At 38.2% G+C, this 25,703-nt stretch overlaps 1 protein-coding gene across 1 annotated transcript in view; it reads left to right on the top strand.

Moving 5' to 3' along the window:
- The window catches only part of STXBP6 (syntaxin binding protein 6), a 209,877-nt gene that overhangs the window by 176,551 nt on the left and 7,623 nt on the right, over window positions 1–25,703 (top strand). The window contains exon 5 of the mRNA XM_073348899.2: window positions 21,289–21,446. Within this exon, the coding sequence (XP_073205000.1) occupies window positions 21,289–21,446 (158 nt within the window). The remainder of the gene's footprint in view (window positions 1–21,288; window positions 21,447–25,703) is intronic.

Raw genomic sequence — 25,703 nt, 5'->3', positions numbered from 1 at the left:
GTGCTTCATTATCTGTGATAGATGAGTACTGTGATGGAGAAATAAAAGCAACTTCACAGCCTTTTTGCTAGTATTGCTTAAGTTGGTGAACTTGATTCCAAGTGGAGAATTAATGAGGAGGGGATGCAGCTACTGTATAAGACTTGTCAATTGACTCCATTAGTCTCAAAGTTAAGTGAGTTGGGAGGACAGTCAGGATGATCTAAATGGGTCAATTTGTGTGTGTCTAACAAGCCAAGGGATTGTGGGCAATGGGACAGCATTGTAAAATAAGGCCCGTTCACCTCCATTGAATTAGAGCACAAATAGATTTGCATTGCAAAGCCATGTCTCCTTGAGTCATTACGCCCATTATAGCAAGTGGCTAAATACCACCTCGTGCTCTGGTTCCTCATTTGGCTGTGCTTGACGCACATTAATAACATCCACACAATAATACACAAGCTTTATGTTTAAAAAACCACAATTACATGGAATCGAAACCCTTGATCTTGTACATTTCTGCATATTATGCATTCTCTAGCAGAACCAGCTTCCTAGCTCCATCCTAATGATTTTCATGCTTTGTCCTCACAGCCTTTTACAATTTACCATTGCTGGTGTTGTCTGCCTTGTGTTGTGTTTCCATTACAGTAAACTTGCGCTTCTGAGGGTGTCTACACTAATAAGATGATACGTTAACATTTCTTTTGAAAGGTAAGATGCAAAAAGAGTATGTTAACAACATAGAGAGGTTACTGCTTGTAAGACCTTGAGCTACGTATATCTGGATGCTCCTTTATTTGATGAGGGTAGTGTCCTTCAGTAACAGGAAGAAGCAGCATGTACTGCATACTCTTCTCCAGCACTGTCCAGCACGTTGCCTGTTGCTTGTATTATACTTTTTTCCAATTACAGAATTACTTTCCTGATTAAAAGTTGTGATTTTGAAAAGGTGATATTCCGGTGACTTGGGACAGTATAACTTTTAAACTAATATATTCTCGATTGCATGATAGGGCATTTCTAAGGGCACTGTGTGATGTTTTAGGTTTCTCTGGTTTTATTGTTCTCCCTTGTATGTAATACTTAAAAGCTTCAAGATAAAGTAGTAGATCCTCAGGTGCATCTTAGCATCACTCAACACACCCTTAGAGAGAGGGGTATGGGAGGATTTCTGCCACCTTTCTGCTCCCCAGTCCTACAGGGAGCCCCTGGCCAGTTCAGCCCTAATGTAAATTAGAGCAGCCTTAAATCATGTTTAACTTATGCCAGCAGTAACAGGCCTATCTAGGCCATTCAGCTGACCCAGACACATCAGTGACAACCTGATGGGCTTCCCAGAATTGTGAGCCACCGTGTTTATCCCTTTCAGCCTCAGCAAGTGGAGCATTGCTGATGCTAAATTATGCCTCAGCTCCCTGACACACCAGCTTTTCTGACTTGCCATTAAACTCTGCCTGTCCAGAAGCAGGTAACAATCAGTGAACTCCAACTCCCGAGTTCCTCAGACACATCTCTCTACAGTGTCCAGCCCTGTCCCTGAACACACTCAGAGGTTGTTAAGTTGCCTGCTCCTTTAAAGAGACAATACCCAGCCACATATTAATCCAACTGGCGGGTGACAAACTCTCCACTTCAAACAAAGCAATGAGTTGCTTTATGGTAAAAGTAAAACAAGTTTCTTAACAAAAATGGCCATAGGTTTAAGTAACACCAAGTAAGAAAAATAAAGATAAAAATGGTTACAAATAACAAGTAAAACAATTTATAAGGCTAAAACTTAACTTAAGCAGCTATGGTTCTTGTTCAAGAAGGTTTCCCTACTTACAGCAACTTCTGCATTGTGACTGGCTGTTCCAGTGAAGATCCACCTTTGCAGAATTAAAATGCTAGTTCCTTTTTTCCCTCAAGAGGTGAATATCTTAGGAGTTCACTCCCCTTTTCTTTATTGTCCAGTAAACCGTTAGAAATGTATTCTCCCCAATTAAAGTTCCTTTTCCCCAGCTGGGTGTGGAAAGTTCCTTTTCCCCATGCTGGTTCCTCCCCCAGTGGTAACTTTTACGATGTAAATTATCTCTTCCTGCAACCTCCAATTCAAATAAGTAACCCACTGAATTCGGCCACTCCTACTCTGAGGGGTTGGCCTCATTCTTTTGTCTGGAGAAAACCTGTTGACCAACTCCCCCTGACCTGCCTGGTTTAAATGCATTTTAGTCACCTATTTCCAGCACATCTATAAAGGTCTTCATGGGTTATGTACATCCTGCCAAAATAGTAATGGTCAGTGCATTGTTAGTTCTCCAGGAATATATTACATGCCACCTTTGTGGGTAAATATGACAGTGTCCCATTTGTCATTTGGGTACTCTTGGGGTCACAACCTCCCCGACACATACTCTGTGCTGGTGTAAGCCAGCTATATCAATTTTACAACCCATTGTGGATTGTGCTGTGCCATCACCTTTCTCGTGTCAGATTAGTGCAAATTAGATGGATTCGGAACAAGGATCTGGCCTGAAATAACTTCCTGGCATTTTTATTACTTACCTTTGGCAAAACCTTTTTGTTGTTGCTTGTTTCTTCTGTAGAGCATTTCTACTCAGTTTTTTTGTCCACCCGTGTAATTGATGTTCTCTACTTTTTTAAAAAAGGGGAAGTACTAAAACTATGCCTTTTAAAAGATGGTTGGTGTGTTTGTTTTCTGCATCTTCCTACCCAAAGTTCTCTCAAGTGTTGATTTAACTCAGTTTCTGCTCAATCACTGCTACATTGACCTCAGAGTACATCTACGCTGCAGCTGGAGGTATAATTTCCAGTTTGGGTAGTCGTGCATGCACTGTCTTTGACTGAACTAGTGCATTAAAAATAGCAGTGTAGAGGCTGTGGCATAGGTGGTGAGATGGGATAACCTCCTGAGTAGATACCTAGGGTGCCAGATGGATTGTCTTGGGTGTCTAGCCCATGTAGCTGCCCAGACCGCTGTGGCTTTACTGCTGTTTTTTGCATGCTAACTCAGTCAAAGCTAGCACATGTATATCTACCCAAGATTGAAATTACACCTCCAGCTACAGTGTACACATGTACCCTCTATGTCACTCTGGTACTTACTGTACCTCCCTTCCTGTGGATGTAATACAGTGAGGTGGAAAGAACAGTATGATCAGTATCTCCCTGGTACTGTATTACACATAGCCAATGCAGTGAGGGACTGCCACCTTATCTGTATGGTTTTAAGGAACTGGTATCAAGAGTGAAGAATGTTTGTGTATGTGTCCCATCAGTGTAACTCTGAGTGCTGGAATCATGGTTATTGGTGATTATAGGCACAATAATGTGTTTTGTAAATCTTGTCTTTAATTTTAATTTGGTCTGGAAATTTGGCTGAATATTAGAATAAAACAAGTATTGAGGAAATGGAGTGTACTCCCCATCAGGCTGTCATAGTGGAGGAAATCACAAATTAGTGCCTAAACACAAATTCCTTTTTAAAGGAAGCTGCCATGGCTAGCAGCTCTATATTTATAGAACAAAACAACAACAAAGCAGACAGCAGCACTGAAGTTTGCTGGCAATCAGTGAGCCTCATTTCCCTGGGTTGTTTGCTGATGATGTTGCCCAGCTGAGAAACTGGGATGTTATCAGTGCTGCAACCCTTATTCATGGTACAGTAGGGCTTTTATTTTTTAATAGAATTGTTGTGATTCAGGAGGTTAGATTTTTAATCCTGACAATTTTGATAGTTTTAATCTATTGAGGATGTGAAAATTATTATCCACCAGCAGAGATCAAATAAACTATTATCTCCTGTGAAGACAAGCAACCTTAAATTGCTTGTAAATGCCGTAAACCTAGCATTTTTGGTTTTAAGTGGAGGATTACAGATATAAAAGGAAGTCTTATGTAAATCTAAATTTAATGGAGTCCAAAACAATGAAATGGCAAATTGGACTGTGTAAAACTTGCTGTTACAGCATTAAAAGCTTCTAAATTCCTGAAATTAATATTTTATTATTATAGGATTCAGCCAAAACAGGTAAAAATTATAACATTGAGGGAATGAATTGTGAAAGGTAGGGGATCACGTTTTAAGGGACTATAATACTCCAACTCTTTTCTTTCTTTTTCCACAAGTGTTGGGCTAAATATCAACATAGGTTATTACATTCTGTCTGTCTAAAATTCCCCTAGAGTTACAATTGGGTACAATATTTTTCTTCGTTTCCTGTGCTACATTTTTCTCTGTTGTAGTCAGAATTGCTAGGTGCTATTAAATAGGAGCTATGATCCACTTCAAAATGGATACTATTTGTGGTGGGGGGAACATGCCTCACCTAACTCAAAAAGGTGTGGTTGGGTTTAATTACTATTACTTTGTCAGGTGATTCAACTTACTATGACACTTGTGGCACTTCCCAACGTAGAACTGGCTCTTCTGGAGATAATGCCTCCTATCTGTCACAGAATCAGAAGTGCATCAGAATCAGAAATCCTAGGTCAGGACACATTTCATTTGCTGGCCTTTTTTTCCTCCTTTCCTTTCATTTTTCAAGTGCTCCCTCCAAGTGATCCCACCTACTGGAAATTCAGATGTTTTTGCTGAGCCGTAGTGGGGAAGTGTTAATGGTATGAATCCGTTCTGGAGTGTAGGGCAGCAGCCAGGTTAACACTGCTCAAGAGTGAGACCGTGTGAGGTAAATTGTTGACTATCCCGGGGCATACCTCTACTTTTGAAATGCCTATGGGATATTTAATGGCAGAGATAATAGTGCTCCATTATTAAGGAACCTCACAATAAACTGCATGGAACTTAATTTATGCATCTTGCATGGATGAAGAGATGAGTCAATAATGCTCAGATTCAAATGTATGGCTTGAGGGAGGCTGAGTATTTCAAACCAATAATTAGAGCACTGAAACATCCCTTCAGCATTCCTTCCAACTGAGAATTGGCATACTGGAAATGTTTTGTTTGCAAGCACACTATCTAAATGTCATATTAGAATTCTTCATTAATACCACAGGAGAGAATTAGCATATAAAATTTGCATGAATAGAAATAATATTTCTCTAAGATTCTGTTTGACACCTATACTTTTTTTAAATAAAGGACTTCAATAAGTGATGCACATAAGCTCACAAGCCCTTTGCTACTGCTTCATTATGTCAGTAATTTTATTATTTATTGAAAAATATCACATAAGCTGGTGAAATGCAGCAAATAGACCTAAGATGACACGTGACAGCTGAATGTTTAAAAAAACAAACCACCACCATCCAACTAGCATTTGGAGAACTTAGTCCTTGTCAAGTGTTGTCACTAACAATTACATTGTATTGGAAGTGAAAAGTCTTGAGTAAAAGGGATGTAGCAATCTAGAAAACATAACTCAGGTAACGACCATTTCAAGAAGAAATACAAGCGGAGCACTCCTTTGTAAGAGGGAGGGTTGACTTACGGAGGTTGGAAATATTTGTTTGTAATGTTAATAATTAATCTGTGTATGTCTGTTTTGAAATACCTAATCTTCCTGCAATCATAGGTTAGAATCCTAGGATTTAATCGGCCCTTTATCATTCCATTGAGGTCTATGAAATTAATGTGCGTGAGGGCTTTCTAATGAGTCATTAAAAACTGAGACGAAACTGGCGCTTTGTGGACATCAACAATTCCATGACACTTTTCACAAGAGGAGGATTTGCCTGAGTGTCCTGTAGCAAGCTTCTATTTTGCCTGCTGTTGAGTAGTGTACTGTAAACTGTCTGTCTGCCTGCTACTACCAGCCTTTCTAGAGTTCACTGCATTGCAGAGGTGATGTGATACTGCTCTACCTTTCTTTGACATATATTTTTTGCTCAGAACAAAATTGAGCATTACTCGCTGAGGCCTGTAGTCTGTGGATCATCGTTCTGGAATTAAGATGCTGAGGGAGACTTTCAAAGGCAAGAGCATATAGCTGCACTGCTTTCAGTGGGAGTTGGGCACCTCACTGACCTTTTACCCTTTAAAATCTCCCTTTTAGGCAGCTGTGGGATATTGCATTTTGTACAAATTAGGTACAGAACTCAGGCTCCTGGGAAATTACCAAAGCTGCCTTCAGGTTGGCCTCTGGTCAAGAATATGTCAGCAGATCTTGTTTCTGTTCCTGTCACAAGTGGTCACAAGACTGGTTTGATTTTGTGGAGTGATGCATTTCTGGTATGGTAGCAAAGACTGACTCTTCTACAGTGGCTATTATTATTTCAGTGGAATTGCAAAGTGGCCCTGAATGTTGCAATTTCCTTCTTTCTGAAGCTTGTGTCTAGTGATTTATACATGTACCTTATCTTCATATTCAGAGGTTGAACATATATCTGGCTGTGTTTCTGGATAAATACGTGTGTGTAAGTGTAAATATTTACAGCATATAAATAAATAATGTCCAGTCCTTGGAGCTGACTTTGCTAGAACTGTATCATCTGCTTTCACTAACCTGGTTAACTAATTTAAAATTATATACAGCAAGTAATACAGCTTACCAGTGATGATGAAAGAATAATTATATAGGCCGTCAGATGGGGGGAAATCTAGATCTGATAGTCTGGATTGTTTTTGCTCTTTGCACTTATAGTAGTTAGCTCTTATTTCTTAACCAAACATGATGGTTAGATGCATCTAAAAAATGTAAATGTTGGATTGGGAATAAGTAAAGGTATAAATCTGTTCCTGACAGTTTAGGCTGTACTTAGTTATAACCTTTTACTATTTCCCAAGAATAAATGCAAATGAAGAGTCTAAAGTTATCCCAACTTGTTTGTTTTCAAATACATATTGGTTAGGATTTTCAAAATTAAGTAAGTGGGAACAAAAGTCCCATTGCAAATAAAATCAATCCTTCAGTTGTGTCCCTTCAGTTATCTGCTTTCGCCATAGATGTTCTTCTACAACTTCAATATAAATAAAACATTGGATTACCAAAAAAATAGAAAATTACTAAATCAAACATACCAGCATAACTACTGTAACTAACTATGTAACTAATATGTAACTAACATATTAGTTCAAATGTTCATGAGCTAGAGGATTTAAAATATCTACAAGGTGAAGCGATCACACCATTTTTTAAAGCTAATGCCAATAGGCTGATGACATGATGAAATGTAGTACTAGTGGCACCTTAGCTCACGAAAGCTTATGCTCAAATAAACTGGTTAGTCTCTAAGGTGCCACAAGTACTCCTTTTCTTTTGCGAATACAGACTAACACGGCTGCTCCTCTGAAACCTGTCATGATGAAATGTATAGTGCTGGCAGCTGGAAGTGCATATGCCTGAGAAAGGCACATCTTGGCAGTAAAAAGGCTTAATTACACTCATGTAAATTTTCACTTTTATCTATGAAACATCTAGTTTTAGTAATTCCTTGCTTTACGCCAATCCTTCTGTCCTCTCCCATACAATTCCATACAAACACTATAGTAACAGAATGTTATAGTTGCATGGTTTAGTACTCAGGAAACGCAAAAGTTAAAATTGTTTGTCAGAATTCGTCATAACATTTTTGATTACGCATTTGATCGTTGGGATTTGCCGATTTGTTGAAATTGAAATGTTTCATGGTGTCATGTGTCTGTGAAATTCCACCAGAAACCAGTGGTGTGTGATTTCCTGCCAGCTTGCCCACCTCCCTCCTCAGCACCCCAGTATTCTGGGCTTCTAGCTCCTCAGCGGCCAGACTCCCAGGCCTTCCAGGGTACTCATAGAATCATAGATCATACTCAGCTCTAGGGAAGCCCACCAGGCAAACTGCCTCAGAGTCTGGGCTCCAATAGAGAGAGTGGAGAATAGTAATTACATATTGCAGAGAATTTCAGGTGTTAGGGATTCATTCTGAAGTGGAACCAAACCAAATTTTGAAATCTCAATATCCTCACTGAAACAAAATTACTATTCTCTGCCCAGCTTTAGTTCTTTGAACCACGTTGCAAATATGCATCTTTATTAACTTTAATTACAATAATGTAATTAATAATTACAATTGTTAAATAGTTTCATATGATTTCAGGACAGGTTCAGAGAGGTGAGACTCCCTCCAATTCATAGTGCAGCTCTTTATTGGTAAATACCACAATATTCAGCTGTGCAGTAAAGCCTAAATCATCACCAAGGAAAATTCATTTTTAACTGAACAAATTAGGCCCTGGTGCTGCATAGATCCAAAAGTTAAAGGAACTACCTGCAGGGCATAGAGGTAAGCATGGGTATAAATCTTTGCAGGAACAGCCTTTAGATTGTAATAAGAGGTGTGTATTCTTACATATTTGTATTGCATCTAATAAAGTGGGATTGCAATCCTGTCTGGTGCCTTGGGTTAGTACCACAATTCAAATAATAATAATGAAGATTAATTTGTTCTTTATAGTTGGGGTTTTTATGTGAACATTAGGGAAGTGTTTGAAATTTGGCACAATGATACCTACAGAACTCTTTCAGATTTCATGGAACAGTCTGATGTCAAGTGAGTTAAAATGGAAATACTTAAATAGGAGTAATGCATACAGGTATACATCTGTGGTACGTGGGCAGCAGAATACAGTGTTCAGAAAGGAAGCGTCAGGTATGCATTGAATCTGTTTTTTCAACATTTGAAATGACTTTAAACTGGTCAAATGAATCAGTCTCTTCACAAAGATTCATGTAGACAGCATTAGAGAACATCCACAATATATACTGTCTTTGCATCTCTCTCTCTCTCATATTACTTCCTTCCTCAGATTTTGTATGCAGAAAATCTTGATGTGATCTTTTCTTTCTCCCCTTTCCTATCTGCTGTCTTACTAAACTACCTGTGGATGTGATTTTAGCAGTGCAATGGAAAGTATATTAACTCAAACCTTAACTACGTGACTTTCCTCCAGCAGTCACAATGCTGTTGAACTAAAAACACAACATCCAGTTACCACAAACATTTTGTATTTTAAATGCATCCACTTTAGCATGTTTAGAAATTTACCTACTTTAAGTAATTTGGAATTGTGCAGTAGTTGATACTACACTTGAAGAACTTGCAACGCTGCCTGAATCCCAGTGAGGCGGTATTCCAATTTTCTCTATCTTTTCACTAGCAAAGATGAATTCTTAGGGACTTCACAGATCTTGTTCTTCCACTTTTACTCTTTTCATCCCTATTCAGAAAGCAGACAAATAAGTAATTTTTTTAATGTCAGTATAGCATTATGGGAAGGCAGTAGCACTCTGCATTTTGCCTGAATGTCTGGTCATCCTCAGCTCTAGTAAAAAGGATTCCCTAGCCAATTGTAGTCCATTGAAAAGACTCTGTCTTCAGCTCCTCATAGACTAATCCTTCTGTTGAGTGTTTCAGCATCCCCCAAGATAGCAGTTGTCTCAGAAGTCTAAGTCATAAGAGGAGAGACTGTCTTTGAGTTAGTATTTGGGCCAGCTCATAGTCTTGATTTTCAAGTCTAAAAGTTGAGTTTTCCAAGCCACATTAGGGGATTTGGATCCTTATTTCCCATTAACCCATGGACTACTATGCTCAAGTGTGTTTATCTGATAGTATGGGATATAGTCTCCTTAGTCAGCTAAAGGTGGGGTTTACTGCCATTACAATTTGAGTGAAGGTGTGAGAGTAGTCCAGGAAGATTCCTAGACTGCATACTGTTTGACAAGTGGGAGCACGTACCTTTTAGGAAGGGTAGTAGGGTTATATGAAATCTACCATGTTTTTCTTTAAAATGTTTGCTGATACTCAGGGCTTGTCTACACTACCATTTATGTCGATATAATATACGTCGCTAAGAGTTGTGGAAACCCCTCTGCCCAAGCGACGTAAGTTACACCGACCTAAGCTTCTACCACCGACATAGCCACCGCTTCTCACAGCGGTGGAGTTATAATGCCGACGGGAGAGCTCTCTCCTGTTGGCATAGAGCATCTTCACCAGATGTACTACAGCGCTGATATACTGCTTCTAGTGTGGACTAGCCTTTAGTTAACAAGATGTCATTTCCAATACTTGTACCAAAAAATAAACTGTTCCCCATTCAAAATAGAATTAGTTTGCTGCCCACAGAAGGAGGCATCTTTGTCTAAAATGTAGCCGTTGACATGAGTTCTTCAGAAATGAAGCATACAGTTTTGATGAATGGCAAATAAAGTCTCAAATGACACCACTCTATCAAAGACATTAAAAGAAAATGTGACTACAGTTCCAAATCTTTTGCCAAAGAAGATTTGTAAAGACCAAATGAATTCACAGTGTATTTAATTTTGTTGGCGATACATCAAAGCTCTTTCTTTTTAAATTGGATAACACAAAAGCAAGAAAACTGGAAAAACCTTTTAAAAAAAAAAAAGTCATAATCTGATTTTTTAAAAAATTATCAGGTTAATGCAGAGTGTCCCAAAGCGATCAAACAATGGGCTTCTTTCCAAATTCTACCTGTTCAGTACTGTGTTACCTCTCTAGATACAGTCTTCAGCTAGATTAATTAAATTGAAACTGAATTATTAAATGATAATGTGGACATATAAATTTAACTGTTTACATTAATAAATTCTACTGAAATATAAAGCTAATATTGATTCTTTCCTTTACCCAGCCTAGCAGTCGCAACCAAAAGTAGAGAAATAGCAGGTTTGCCACTATATTCAAAGACATTTTGGATGTTCTATAGGGTAGATGCTGGCTTCTGCTCCACGGGCATGGAGGGCTGTCTTGAAGTACAGGTGTTTAAGTTCTATCATATGCAGAGCTCAGCTTAAACATCTAAACTTTAAATATGACAGTAAATGGAATCACAGTTGTAACAGAGAAAGGTGCCAAGTGGTAGATGATACTCAAATATATAAATAATATGAGCCAGATCTTTCTCTCTTATGATTGTATACCCTATGTAACCTGACTAACTTCAGTGCTGTTATGCCTGATTCATATTGGTATAAATGGGAGAAGAAATCAGACCCTATGTAAATATTATAATCAAACTTTTTTCTTTGGCTTAGCATTCAGAAATACCAGGCACCTCTTCACAAATGACCCATTAATAAGTCAGAACTCTTAGAACTGCTGTGAAATTGTACTTTTTTTGTTTTTCATAAAATGACTGATTGAATTGAATATGAAATTGTCACCTTTTAGATATTGTAAGAAAATGTGAACTTTCACTGTATACCACCAGGTCAAATTCCTGCAGAGTTTCTATTAACCAGACAAGCTGGTTAAAGCTTCAAAAGCAGTTAGGCAGCACAATTATTTCCAAACCAATTAACTCCCTCTTGGAATTGGTATACAATTATTAAAACACACTGGTATATTCTTTATTTTGAAAGGGCCTTTCAAATTGTGAAACATGAGAATTTGTATATTATAATAGTCCAGTAACTTTCTGAATTCAGTTTCTATTTTCCTGAGCTATTCATATTCCAGCAATAATATCATCTGGCCTAGCTCAAGTTCCTTCAGTTAAAACCTGCGGAGTAATTACTCACATGCAACTAACTTGTAATTACTCACGTGCAACTAACTCATGCCACAAATCTACATTTGTGGCATGAGTTAGTTGCACGTGAGTAATTACAAGATCATGCCTCCAGAACACATTCAGAACTATCATCCTACCTTTTATTCTTTTCCCTCTGTTTTTTTTGGCTCCTTTAATTATTTGCATTCTGTTAGAGACTAGAGACCACCCACTAAGTACAAGGCCCCATTTTGCTAGGCACCATACAAATACATCATAATAAATAGTCCCTGACCGAATGAGGTTACAGTTTAATTAGGAAATCTATGACAGAGCTGGAAACTGAACGTAGATCTCCTGAGTCCCAGTTCAGTGACTTTACCACAAATGACCAACCTTCCCCTCTGTAGCAGAGGCCTTAAATATAGATTTTTCACTCTAAATTATTATACTGGTTCCAAACTCCTCTGATATTTTTATGTTTGTAATAGCTACTGTTTATAATCAGAATTTTGATCTATAACTGTGAGGATTTATATGCAGTACTTCTATTAAAAGAAAGCTGGTCTCATTTTTGTGGGCAAATAGTTAATTGGCCAGAAAATGTAGTTTGGTGTTGACTCTGAATATAGCAAATAATTTTGGCCCAAAAAAAGGAGGGGGGAATTCTGAAAAAGTCAAAATGTTTCATTTCAATATTTTCAAAACAAAAGATTTAAACTTTTTCTTTTGAAATGCTGTTTGAAGTTTAGCTAGATTTAACTTAAGAACATATGAACAGTCATACTGGGTCAGTATCCTGTCTTCTGACAGTGGCCAATGCCCGATGTTTCAGAGGGAAAAAACAGAACAGGTAATTATCAAGTGTTCCATCCCCTGTCACCCATTCCCAGCTTCTGGCAAGCAGAGGCTATCCTCCATGAATTTATCTAGTTCTTCTTTTAACCCTTTTATAGTCTTGGCCTTCACAACATCCTCTGGCAAAGAGTTCCACAGGTTGACTGTGCGCCGTGTGAGGAAATACTTCTTTATGTTTGTTTTAAATCTGCTGCCTATTAAATTTCATTTGGTGATCCCAAGTTCTTGTGTTCTCAGAAGGAGTAAATAACACTTCCTTATTTACTTTCTTCACACCCATCATGATTTTATAGACCCTTCTCCTATCCTCCCTTAGTCGTCTCTTTTCCAAGCTGAAAAGTCCCAGTCTTATTAATTTCTTCTCATACAAAAGCTGTTCCATAGTCCTAATCATTGTTGTTGCCCTTTGCTGAACGTTTTCCAATTCCAATATATCTTTTTTGAGATGGGGCGACCACATCTGCACGCAGTATTCAAGGTGTGGGCGTGCCATGGATTTATAGAGAGACAATATGATATTCTCTGTCCTATTATCTATCCCTTTTCTTAATGGTTCCCTGCATTCTGTTCACTTTCTTGCCACTGCACATGCAGTGGATGGTTGCAGAGAACTGTCCACAGTGACTCCAAGATCTTTCTTGAGTGGGAACAGCTCATTTTGACCCCAGCATTTTATAGGTGTAGTTGGGATTATATTTTCCAATGTGCATTATTTTGCATTTATCAACACTGAATTTCATCTGCCATTTTGTTGCCCAGTCACCCACTTACCCAGTTTTGTGAGATCCCTGTGTAACCCTTAGTTTAGTCCAAAGCAAACTGCAATCTTGAGAAGTTTTGTATCCTCTGCAGATTTTGCCACCTCACTGTTTACCTCTTTTTCCAGACATTTATGAATATGTTGAATAGGACTGGTCCCAGTACAGACCCCTGGGGGACTCCACTATTTTCATCTCTCCATTCTGAAAACTGACCATTTATTCCTACCCTTTGTTTCCTGTCTTTTAACCAGTTACTGATCCATGAATGGACCTTCCCTCTTATCCCATGACATCTTACTTTGCTTAAGAGCCTTTGGTGAGGGACCTCGTCAAAGGCTTTCTGAAAATCTAAGTACACTATATCCACTGGATCACCTTTGTTCACATGTTTATTGACACCCTCAAAGAATTCTAGTAGATTGGTGAAGCATGATTTCCCTTTACAAAAACCATGTTGACTCTTCCCCAATCAATCATTTTCATCTATGCATCTGACAATTCTGTTCTTTAGTACAGTTTCAACTATTTTGCCCGGTACTGAAGTTAAAAACATAAAAAAAAAAAAAAACCACACCTGAACAATGTTTCATTTCTGGTTGAAAGAAAGACATCATTTCATCCTCAACAATGTGTTAAGTATTTTGTTTTGGCAAGAAAAATCAAAAATATTATTTCTGGTCAACCCCAAATGAATTTTATTTTATTTTTTTCCTGATCACCTACCAAAATGAAAAATCACTTATTTGCCTAGCTCTGCTATTAACCGTACTGAACTGTTGTTACATAATTCTCTGGTGCATTGACATAAGAGTAGTCACTAAATGAAAAATAATCTGATCTACTGAGAGTTTGATTAGTTATCACCTATTGCTGTACCAAGACCATCGGCATGGAGTTGTCAATGTGACATAAGTTGCCTTAAACATAGGTAGTTGCTTGTTTTATATTTCTATGCCCTTGTGATCTAGTGTACTATGAAAAGATAGCCAGAATGAATGTGTGTGTCGTGATGAGACAATTAACTTTGTCTTGCAGTTGTGCTGAACAACACTAAATTTATTGTATAAAATAGTTCTACAAGCAAGGGAAAATAGTGAATGAGACACTTGACAATTAGACCCTTTTATGGGCCTGACACCTTAATTATCAACATATTCAATACTAACATAGACTTCTTACTTTCAATACCTGTGCTATATGGCGGCCATTTTTTTAAAAAATCCATTGATTGACACATTCAGTTTATTATATTATAAAAGCATTTGTATTGAAACTGATCATAAGATTGGTTCTATTATTTTGCTTCACTTTATCTTTCATTTCTCTCATTAGTCTTTGTCCAAAGTGTGTGTATACTTTTGTATAATAGGTACAGTTTTGTTTCATGGGTGTTTTCTAGGTCATAGAGCTAGAGAAGTGAAATTTTGTGAAAATAGTGCCAAAAAAAATCCTCTCTCCTCCCTTGCCCCTGCAACATGTGCAATATTTTTTGGCTTAAGATTTGAGAGGTCAATTCTGAGACTGAAAAGAGGAAAAGCTCTCAGATGACCTTTGGTTTATGGAAAACAACCTTTGACTTTGCTTCTTCCTTAGGAAAACATATGTTTTTCATTGAAAAGCCAGAACTTTTTGACGGTGTTTTTGAAACTGCTTTAAAAAAATTCTTTCACAAGAGCAAATATTTCTACAGCTCTAAAGTTGAAATTTGGAGCTGCACCATGTTGCAAATTTTTCCAAATTGATTTACTTGTTACCACCACCACCACCACTATTAGTTGCATTAATAAGCACCCATAGGAAGGTTTGGACTTGTCTGAACTACAAACCAACATATTCTCAACCTGGGTTTTACCAGTGTAAATGAGTACAGTGAGTTTGGCCAAATTTGCCGATATAATATATGTTGATCCTATCGCCCTTTAAGAGCTTAAACCTGAAAGAACATTTAGTTATCAGAAGTTTTGTGTGTCTTGAACAACTTTAGCTACTGACTTCTAAGTGGTAGCTGTTTGGTTTTTTTTCTGTTGGCAATGCATTCCTTTACATGTTATGTGGTTCTTCATTTAGTCACAAGTCTTTCCACACAATAGACTCTTACTCATGGAGACCAAAGCTTTTTCTCATTGCATATTTCCAGAATGTTATGTAGACAACAGAAGGTGAAGAAATATAATTTTTATGAGTCATTTATTTTAACTACATTTTGGTCTTTTTGGCCTAGTTAATCCTAGAAAAGGTTTGCTGATATAGCTATACTGACGCATCCTCCTTGTGTAGACACAGTTTATGCCGGCAAAAGAGTTTTTCTGCCAGTATAGCTTATACCCGTTCCCCAAATTAACAATATATACTGGTTTATACTGACAAAAGCACTATTTTTGGCAATATAACTGAATCTACGCTAGGGTTTTTGCCAGTTTAAAAATGTCTTGCAAAGTCAAACCTCTCACTGACATTACTTTACTGGCAAAAGTTTTAATGGCATTTTTAATGGGACCTGACTAACCTACTGTATGTGTGTGTGAGAGCGAGAGAGAGGAACCAAATTACAGAAGTGGAAAACAGTCAAGTGAAAATACAGACCCTCAGATACTACATAGGAGAAAGACAAATCAAATTGTTCCAGTTGCAAAGAATGTTGGGAAATGTTGGAAAGAACTTTTAGCACTGGTCAATACTCTCAAATATAACCTATTGTCAGTAATATCCATGCCATAGTTTCACACTTGTTGACGTCCTATCACTGAAATCAAATCATGTCCAAGTACCAACAGAAGCCCAGAGAAAGTATTCTGCATGCTGTACATTTAACACTATGGTTTTCTTGGTTTACCCTTTCTAACTGCTTAAATATTTGCTCTTCATGTATAAATACACTGTTTCTACGCTCCAGCAGGAGCCCTGCTACTGCACCTCTTGTGGACAGGAGAACGCTCGATTCCTACAGTGTGTGGAAGTGGCTTCCTTGCATCCTCAGATCATGCTTTCCACTTACAAAAAGCAGTTGAAAACATTCCTCTTCCCTACAAAGATATTTCACGTTTGGATTGGTCAGCTTCTTTCCCAACCCATATCACTTTAATTTCACATTTGATACTTAATGTTTTATGTGGCGGCTGATGTCTTAATAGTGTTATATTTTAAACTGTTGAGTGTCACTTCAAGTAATCTGAGGAGCAGACTCATTATAAACTACAGAATTTCCAAGAAAAAAAAACACATGCAAGGTTGAAATCCCTTTGATTTCGTGGGGCCAGTATTACATATATATACACAGAAATGTTTAGGGTGTGTGTGTGTGTGTGTATATATATATATATAAAAAATATATAGATGGATGGATATATATGGAATATATGTTGATGTGGTATAAATGTTCTCTCTCTGAAAGTTTGGAACAGCAGCTTTATTCATGAGTTGCAGAGCCAAGAGTAAATTATATCTGTAAAGAAGCCTTATTAATTAGCATGAGTCCAGTTTTACAGGGTTCAGAGGGAGCTATAAATGCCTCTTTAAAATGACCTAAAATGCTTTTCTTTTAAACTCAGATATATTTTACTAGTGTGACAAAGTCATTTCTTCTATCTAAATAGCTAACTGCACACATTTCCTCCTCAAAACAGACAGGAATCGTTAAAATGTTTTTGATAATGTACACACAATTAAAAATGAACTGTAATTCTTTACAAAGCAATCCCTGTAAGTAATATAATTGACACACAGTTAAAACCCGTGGGTAAGTCAGACTGAAATGTTTCATGACATGGCTAATAGAGAATGTTATTAACGTTTTATGAATGTGTTAAAACAGATCATGCAAACAAGCAAAAATTATATCGCTGGAGACCAATTAGTCTCTTGATCTGACAGACTGACTCCTATGCTGATCATTATGATGACAACATCTGTATATGTATTTTTCTGTGTGTATGATGTGTTAAGAGCTTACTTTTCTTATGTTTGATAAACGGCCTAAAGCAGTCACACGGGAGGGGGGTTTGTGTCCTTGTACTAGTGCTGTTCATTAGGATCATGATACATTTTGCATATCATTTAGAAATGCTAATAGAAATTGCTGAGGGATGGAGAGGGGTTTTATTTCTCTGGTTTATATCACACTACAAGGAATTAAGAAATGAAATGTCTAGATCTGTGCTAAACAAATTGGATTGCCAATTTATTTGTGGATATTGATTTATTTGTAAAAGTGCAGGTTGGCTTCTTGTGAGTAGAGAACTGCGATAATGAGAGAGGCCATCGTCAATAGGAAAAGCTTCATTAAAAGCCATCTTATTAAGCCACTTGCTTCAGTAACTTTTTAGGCACTAAATTTGGATCTGCTTGTGCTTTCATGTACAGTGAAATTAAACTGAAGAAGAGAATTAGCTCATTATCCTTTTCTGTTTTTCAGGCTGAAATAATTGGGTTTAACACACACACATTTCGTTGACATAATTTAGTTAAAAAACATACATGTTTTTTTCATTTTATCTTCTAGTATGCAGTTGAGCTAGATAAAATTGTGTGTCTGCCCTTCTCAGAATGGTAAAACAGGTAATTTTTTTTAAAAAGAAAAATTAGTAAGACATTCTCTAGTTCCATCTACAGCAACCTGTTTTACTGGGCCACAGAACCTAGAAGCTTTGATGCGGAATTTAGGTCAGACTAGTCACCTGGTACATGGGACATTGGTGGTTATTTAAAAAAAGCTCTGTTTTGGACCCCAATGGAAACTTGCCCCTCTTTGTGTTTTACCTGAAAGTTGTGACCATGCAGCATCTGTGATAACACAAAAAGAAAAGGAGTACTTGTGGCACCTTAGAGACTAACCAATTTATTTGAGCATGAGCTTTCGTGAGCTACAGCTCACTTCATCGGATGCATACTGTGGAAACTGCAGAAGACATTATATACACAGAGACCATGAAACAATACCTCCTCCCATCCCACTCTCCTGCTGGTAATAGCTTATCTAAAGTGATCACACATGCACTCAGATTTAAACATCGTGGAGCTGCAGGCAAGGTATTCCCAGTCACAGGCCCTCAGCTACACACCTCAACTAATCCACTGCACTAGTCTGATAGTGCATGATTATGCTGACATCCAAGATTCATGCAGGCTTTTTCCTCGGGGGTAAAAAAGAAAAGGAGTAGATAATCTTACGGTTGTGGGGATTTTGAGGCTATGCTTTTCAAAGATATGAAAGGGTGCCTTATATATTTGGAATGGATAACTTTCAATGGTGCCAAAAAGAGCGATTAAATATGAGTGCTGCATAGTCTTCTGTACAGAATGGGAGAAGATGGCTCACATTTCAGCCACTTTATCTTTCAGTGAAAACTAGGTGGGGACAAAGTTAAGGGACCACCCTCTTCCCAGAGAACAGAATAGAAGCATGGACTGTCTTTTTTGCTATTTTTTTTAAATGATTTAGCACTTGTAAATACTGGCTGATTGACAGCATTAGATATTAACTCTGGGCATGCACAGTTCAGGCATATCCTCAATTGCGGAGCTGAATTTTATGGGGACTTTCAATCATGTTGGTTTTCTTCCTAACAACACTTTAATACTTGGGGTGGGACGTGGAGGGGGGAGAGAGTTGTGAGTATTAATACTCCTAGAGCCAGTGTGACGGAAAAGCTTTCCTGTCACACACCTCCAATAACCCTTTGCTATGAAGGGAACGGGAGCCTGCATTATCATCGGCTATTTCAGCTATCTGGTCACTAGCTTTAAAATACATTTATTTTGAGATCCATGCTAAACTTCCAAATAAACTGCAGTTCAAATGGAACCAATAGCCAGAAACTAGGCACCAAAGGCAGTCAAATAATAGCTGCCTCTGCAGGTCACTGAATACAGCAAAATGTAACAAAATAGCACCTGGAGACAATACAATGCCATAAGAGCATAAGAAGAGAAATAACCTAATTACTTTTGCCTGCTGACAAAATCAGAGTCATATTGTTCTCTGCTGAAAAGTATTAAATACGGAATTTTGACCTCTCTCTCTGAAAATATTTTGAAGAATTTCTAGGTGTGCTACATTTTTAGATTGACAATAATACAATACCAGCAAAATATCCATCCTAATGAACCATTTCCAAACACTAGGGTTTGGATTTTTCAAAAGCACTCCATGGTAGTCTAATTCTGCTCCCATTGAAGTCAATACTGTTCACTTCAGTGGGAGCAGAGTTAGCCCAAAACTGAGTGCTTTTGAAAACGTCATCCTAAAAACCAACACTAAATAGTACAAGAGGTTGGAATGCTGCTGACCACACCTATGTAAAAAGGGAGGTTATTTCCTTTGGCATATTGCCCGGTACATGTGTTTATAGGACAAGCCACCTGAGCAAAAGCCAAAATAAGCTCTCATGAAAAAGCAATACAATCAGTTTTACACAAGAAAATTATCAGCTAAACAAGAATTTCTGAGAAATATTGAAGCAAACAACTGCTCTGTGAAATCGGATAACTCTTACCGCCAAAGTATTCTCAATGTCCTGAAGGAGTCTTCCTGAAAAACAGTTTCTCTCCCCCTCTACCAATTTCCAGCCCTAGATATCTTTATGTATCTGTCCTCCCAAACTACTGGGCAAAGGGTAGTTTTGGAAATTAGCCAAGCAGTTTTTCAAATAGTTAATTTCCACCAGACTGATAGCTTATCTAGTGGTTAAAGCAGAAAAGTAGGAGTTATATCTAGATTCAATTCCTGACTGTCAGCAGCTTGCTGCGTGACTTAGGCAAATTACTTATCTTCTGAAATAGATTTTAAAACATTTTGAGTCTCTCTGATGAAAGCCACCAAGATTATTATATCAACAGATAGAAATGGGAAATACCCAATCCTTATTAGTTTGTTACATTAAAAAGTTAAATAGTTAGCTTTTAATCATGAATTTATGACAATCTATTAAGAGTATGAAATCTACAGGTATCGTATTGTGGCTTTAAATGGGAAGATAATATTTGTAGTATAATGCATACACAACACAAGCAATTAGTATGTTCATGAGGGCATAGAACCCTGTATTGAGGAAACCAAGGTAGAATGCCTGGAGTTTTAAAGATTTGGAGATAGAGGTGGTAGGTGGACAAGAAATGGAAGGCTGTTTCAAGATTACGGAATCGCATGAGAGAGTGAAAAGTTATACATAAGAAAGGAAACCGGGGAGGGGGCAGTAAACAGAGCTAAATCAGAGAAGATGGGGACGAGGAAGAAATGAGCCCAGAGACTGCAGATGGAATGAGTCTGGGCAGAACCATAAATGTGATGCTTGAATTTGCTGTGATAAGACATGGTGGGAAGAAGACATGATCAAACAGATAAAAGATGACTGCAGCAGCACCATTTTCTATGGAGAGGTGAGATGACAGATGGCCAGGTTTGGCTGAGGGTTTTAGCAATAAGCATAAAGAGGGAGAATACAGTTCTTGGTGGTGAGAAAGGGGGGAAAGCAACAGGATGTAATGAAAGCCTGGCTATGAAGAAAAGAGAAGAATCACAATGAGGTTATGCACCTAGGGCATAATGAAGGCATGGAGCTGCAAAGAGTGTAAAGAAGGGAGAAAGCAGACAGCGATTTGGAGGAAAGATGATAAATTCATTATTCTGAATATAATAAACTTGATATGGTGACAAGGGGATCCAGGAGGAAGTGTTGTTCAGAGTTGCAAGACTCTAGCCTCTCAAGGAGTACAGCATTAGATAACCTTATATAATAGAGATATTGTATAGAATTTTAAGATGAGCTGTTACATTAGTGTGGTGAATTTCTGTGAACAGTTCCATTGACTTAGTCAGGTAGTATCCTGAGATGAACTACCGTCATACAGTACCGTAATTTAAAAGATAACGTGCCACTAGCAGTAGCACACCATGTTCATTTAGCTATCAGTCATAGTTACGCTTTCTTATGTTCCTAAATTATATTGTTTTAATGTGGTTTGGTCATAATCTGTTAATGATATGGTTCAGGACAAAATCATGTTGGTGGTCAGGTTTAAGACAACCAAACCCAGATTAGCTAAGGATTCATGTAACTAGATGTCATGTAGTTGGGATGGATTATCAGACATGCTATTCTAGAGTGAGTAAATTAAGGGGTGTAAATAACTTCTTTTAATACTTAGAAGAAAAATCTGATAATGTTTTCACATTTTTTTTATTCTGCACTGTGTGTTAACATTGGGTTGCTAATGATACATCTGGCATTTCAGGAAACAGCATACTTCATTCAGCAGCAGACAGTGTGACCAGTGCAGTACAGAAGGCAAGTCAGGCTTTGAATGAGCGTGGCGAAAGGTTAGGTCGGGCAGAAGAAAAGACAGAGGATATGAAAAACAGTGCCCAGCAGTTTGCAGAAACTGCACACAAGGTAAGATTCTTAGTGGAATGGGGATCACAGTAGCTCAAAATGGTGTTTCATGTTTGTTGACCCTCCTCTGCAGGAGGTACAAGTTGCTGGGAACTTTTCAATTGATCACCAAGATTCACAAGTGTGTGATTCCTTTGTCTCACAACTGTCCCTCAATGACAGGGAAATTCTGGTTTATAATTTCTCTCTCCTATGCAATAGAGCTGGTGTTCTAATGCTTCCCTTGACTAGTTGTAACTTCCATGTTACAAAATCGAAACAAAAATGTTTAAGTATTTATTTCATCCCCATTCCATGCACACATCTTTCAAGCTGATGTCCCGAGATTTATCCTGAGAGTAACCAATATTAGTTGCTATAGTACGAGGGTTACTTTGTTGATGAGCAATTGAAAAAGGAACTGATTTTATAATCTTAATAAGAAAAGGAGTACTTGTGGCACCTTAGAGACTAACCAATTTATTTGAGCATGAGCTTTCGTGAGCTACAGCTCACTTCATCAGATGTTTACCGTGGAAACTGCAGCAGACTTTATATACACACAGAAATCATGAAACAATACCTCCTCCCACCCCACTGTCCTGCTGGTAATAGCTTATCTAAAGTGATCAACAGGTGGGACATTTCCAGCACAAATCCAGGTTTTCTGGAAATGTCCCACCTGTTGATCACTTTAGATAAGCTATTACCAGCAGGACAGTGGGGTGGGAGGAGGTATTGTTTCATGATTTCTGTGTGTATATAAAGTCTGCTGCAGTTTCCACGGTAAACATCTGATGAAGTGAGCTGTAGCTCACGAAAGCTCATGCTCAAATAAATTGGTTAGTCTCTAAGGTGCCACAAGTACTCCTTTTCTTTTTGCGAATACAGACTAACACGGCTGTTCCTCTGAAACCTATAATCTTAATGTCCATTTTATGATAAGGTGAACATCAGAGGAGTTGCAAATGGTATCTCAGCAATATCTTTTAGTCTCTTTCATATTTCAGTCTAAAACTGAGATGGGAAAAGAATAAGTTTTCATTCTGATTTTAAAAAATGACTGCTTGTTGCTGGAAATATGATTTCCCTGCAAACTAGAAAGGGCTTATCTCTTATAGTGCTGCCTACAGAGACCCTGTGCTGTTTGTAGATGATGGAGAGTCGCTGCTGAAGAGTACACATTTGTTAATCTGGCAGTTTCTGGTCTAATTCTCTGATCTGGCAGTTTCTCCGGCTCCCGGTCTAGCTGTTGTATTCACATCTAGCTATCGGGGCGTAAAATACATTCAAAAGTTCTTCTAGGATGTCACAGGGTGGTAAGATATGACTGCAACTAGTGGCCAAGGCACATGAGAGAAAGAGAAAGGGACTACCTGAGACTGCAGCAGCATCCAATGTTGGAGGGTAATTTTCCAAAATAATTAAAACTTTTACAGAACTTGCAGTTTGAAGAGAAGGTTGGTTTATTTTAATAAGCAAATGCACCTATCCTGTCTAGATAGATGTTTAGATTTTCATTTCTATACATTAGTGTATAGTAAGAACCCTTCAGGAACCCAGAATTTTTCCTCCCACATCAGTTTTGACTCGTTTCATTTTGCAAATTTTGGTTCACCTTTGTACTAAATATGATAAAATGTGTTGCCAAATTTGCCCAATTTCATTTAGTTCCTTGTTTGTGCATGAGTATCATTAGCCATATTAGCATAATTCTGGAAAATGTGTATTCCTCATAGTGTCCCAAAATGTGTCTTGAATTGCAGTGTACATGTTGTAATCTATTTCATTCTCATCCTCATCTTTTTTTCTTAAAGAGTGACTGTAGTTGAGCTGGTTCTCTTAAGCAGGGCATCTACTCTACCATTGCTAAGCATTTGATACTGAAGATACTGCAGCATCTCACAAAGTACATTATGTGCCAGGGATGAAAGTGTGCAGAAGTCATATGATTGATACTAGCATGGTAACTACTGTGTGTTCATTACCAGAATCGAAAGCGACCTTAGAAATACTGTTGCAAGGGAGTGGGGTAGAAATTGATACTAAGCTGCAGTGTAAAGGAGGCTTTCTGCATTTAGAAATGCCTTCCAAAAGCACAGGGATTGGAGGGTGTCTGTGTTCCAGATGTCAATACTACCTAATAATATACTCTGTAGAGTAATACAGTAAGTTACTTGTCAGAATAAAATCCATGTATATGCTTCAGAAACATGGAATTTATGGCCTAGATTTATGGAAGAGTCTCTACTGTTCAAGAGGAGTTACTAGCCCCCTCCGTCCCCCAAGTGCTTTTTCAGGGTTGAGTTGCACGGGTGCCTGCATCGAACTGTGTTTTGAAATTCTAAAATTGGTTTATTGCTCGCTCAGGAGCTGGCAGAGTTCACGAACATTGAATCCACTTCCATAGAAATAGATTTGTCTTTGTGCCAGTTAGCAAGCATTATTGAAGGCAGCGGTCAAGACTCACCAGCGGCAGTCCTTCCCCCTGGCAGATACTGACTGCTACTCATTTTTATTGTGTTGGAAGCGGATAAAGGAAAGTGACTACTGTAAGTCTTAGCCCACTCCAATTCAAACTGCCATATAGAATTCTGTGAGGGGATCTAATAGGTGTGATTGGTCCCCCCCCCGTGTCTCTCACACACCCCACAATGCATGTATTCACATGCTTTCAAAAAAGAGAGAGATCGAGATTGATATTATAAATATTTGGCCTGACTTCCATCTTTTTTGCCAGTGATCCCTCAACTCTCGCACTGAGATGTCCGACAGACTTACCATCATATGTGGAATCCAAAATGGTGGAAAAGAAGCTTCCCTAAGGGCAAGCTCCATGGTGGCCCACTGAGTATGCTGATGAAGTGAGCTGTAGCTCACGAAAGCTTATGCTCAAATAAATTTGTTAGTCTCTAAGGTGCCACAAGTACTCCTTTTCTTGTTGTACTACAGTATATCCTTTTTTTTTTTTTTTTTTTTTAAACCTACTATGTATGCAGTGGTTAGATGCCAGTAGTACTTCACATTCAATTGCGGCAGTAGGAACAGTAGAGTCTGGGTAGGCAGCAGCAGCAGGGTAACTGCTAAGATGAAAGAGAACAGGAAACAGCCAGGAGCTGTGCTGTCCTTCACACTCTTCTCCAACCCATCAATTGCACAGTGTAGGACACAGCCTTAGAGGAAAATAGAATGAAAGGGAGGAAGAACAGACATTTGGTAGCAGGGGAATTAGATGAATTTGGGAGGGAAAGAAGGGGCCCATTATGAGAAGTTGTTGGTTATTTTCATAGAATATCAAGGTTGGAAGGGACCTCAGGAGGTCATCTAGTCCAACCCCCTGCTTATTTTATTTATTTCTATAGCACTAGTAGTATGAGGTGTTTGCAGTTGTCCTTGTTGTAGGTGTATATGTCAAATTGAGACACTGGGAATTTAAGATGTACCGTATGTTTGGGTGACCTGGATGATAGTGTGTCAGGAGGCTGAAATCTGGGCTCCTGTTTTCTCTGCCCCTAGCTGTGGGCACCAGGGAATTGCAACAGCCCTCACTTAGAAAATGGAGAGCTGCAGTTCAGAATTCATCCTCTCAGGCAGGGCATCACTACCCAGTTCCTGCAAGTCTTCCCAAAATCCTCTGGAAGAAAGAGGGGGTTGAAGCCCTGATATTTGCCACATAGAGAAACAAGCAGGGGAAAATATTATTGGAAATGGTTTACATTAAAGGGCACAAATGGTCTTTGAATGGAGACTTCAACAGTTCACCATGACAATTCACATTAAAACTGTCACCGTGGCCTCGAACAAAAGTGATTACCCTCCCGGAATTTGTCGGTCCTTACCACCCTATTTCAGATAACTGGACAACAATATGATAAGTCAGTATATGATTTCAGTTGCAGCCCATTTTAATGAAAATTTTTCACTTACTCATCATTTTGCGGTGCCGAATTTGAGACCCCTTAAAGAGGTGGCTTGTTTTTCAGAAGGTAGGTGCTCAGCACTTTCTGAAATCAGGCCTTTTTCAGGTCTGAAGTTGGGTACCAAAAATCACTAGCCATTTGAGAAAATCAGGGCCATTATTTTTTGTTTGTTTATGTAGGTGTATACAAAATATAAAAAGTTCATATCCAGATAACTAAGTATCTTTGTTATATGTTAAAAACACAATAAACACATACAAACATAAATTAAATGCAGTGCAATACAAACATAAATTAAATGCAACCACTTCCTTATGAAACTTAAAATATGAACTGTCTTAAAGCAGGAATTGTGATT

The sequence above is a fragment of the Lepidochelys kempii genome, chromosome 6 (assembly GCF_965140285.1).
Source record: "Lepidochelys kempii isolate rLepKem1 chromosome 6, rLepKem1.hap1, whole genome shotgun sequence".
NCBI lineage: Eukaryota > Metazoa > Chordata > Testudines > Cheloniidae > Lepidochelys > Lepidochelys kempii.
The sequence above is the reverse complement of the archived record's forward strand: the minus strand, read 5'-3'. Positions and strand labels throughout refer to the sequence as shown.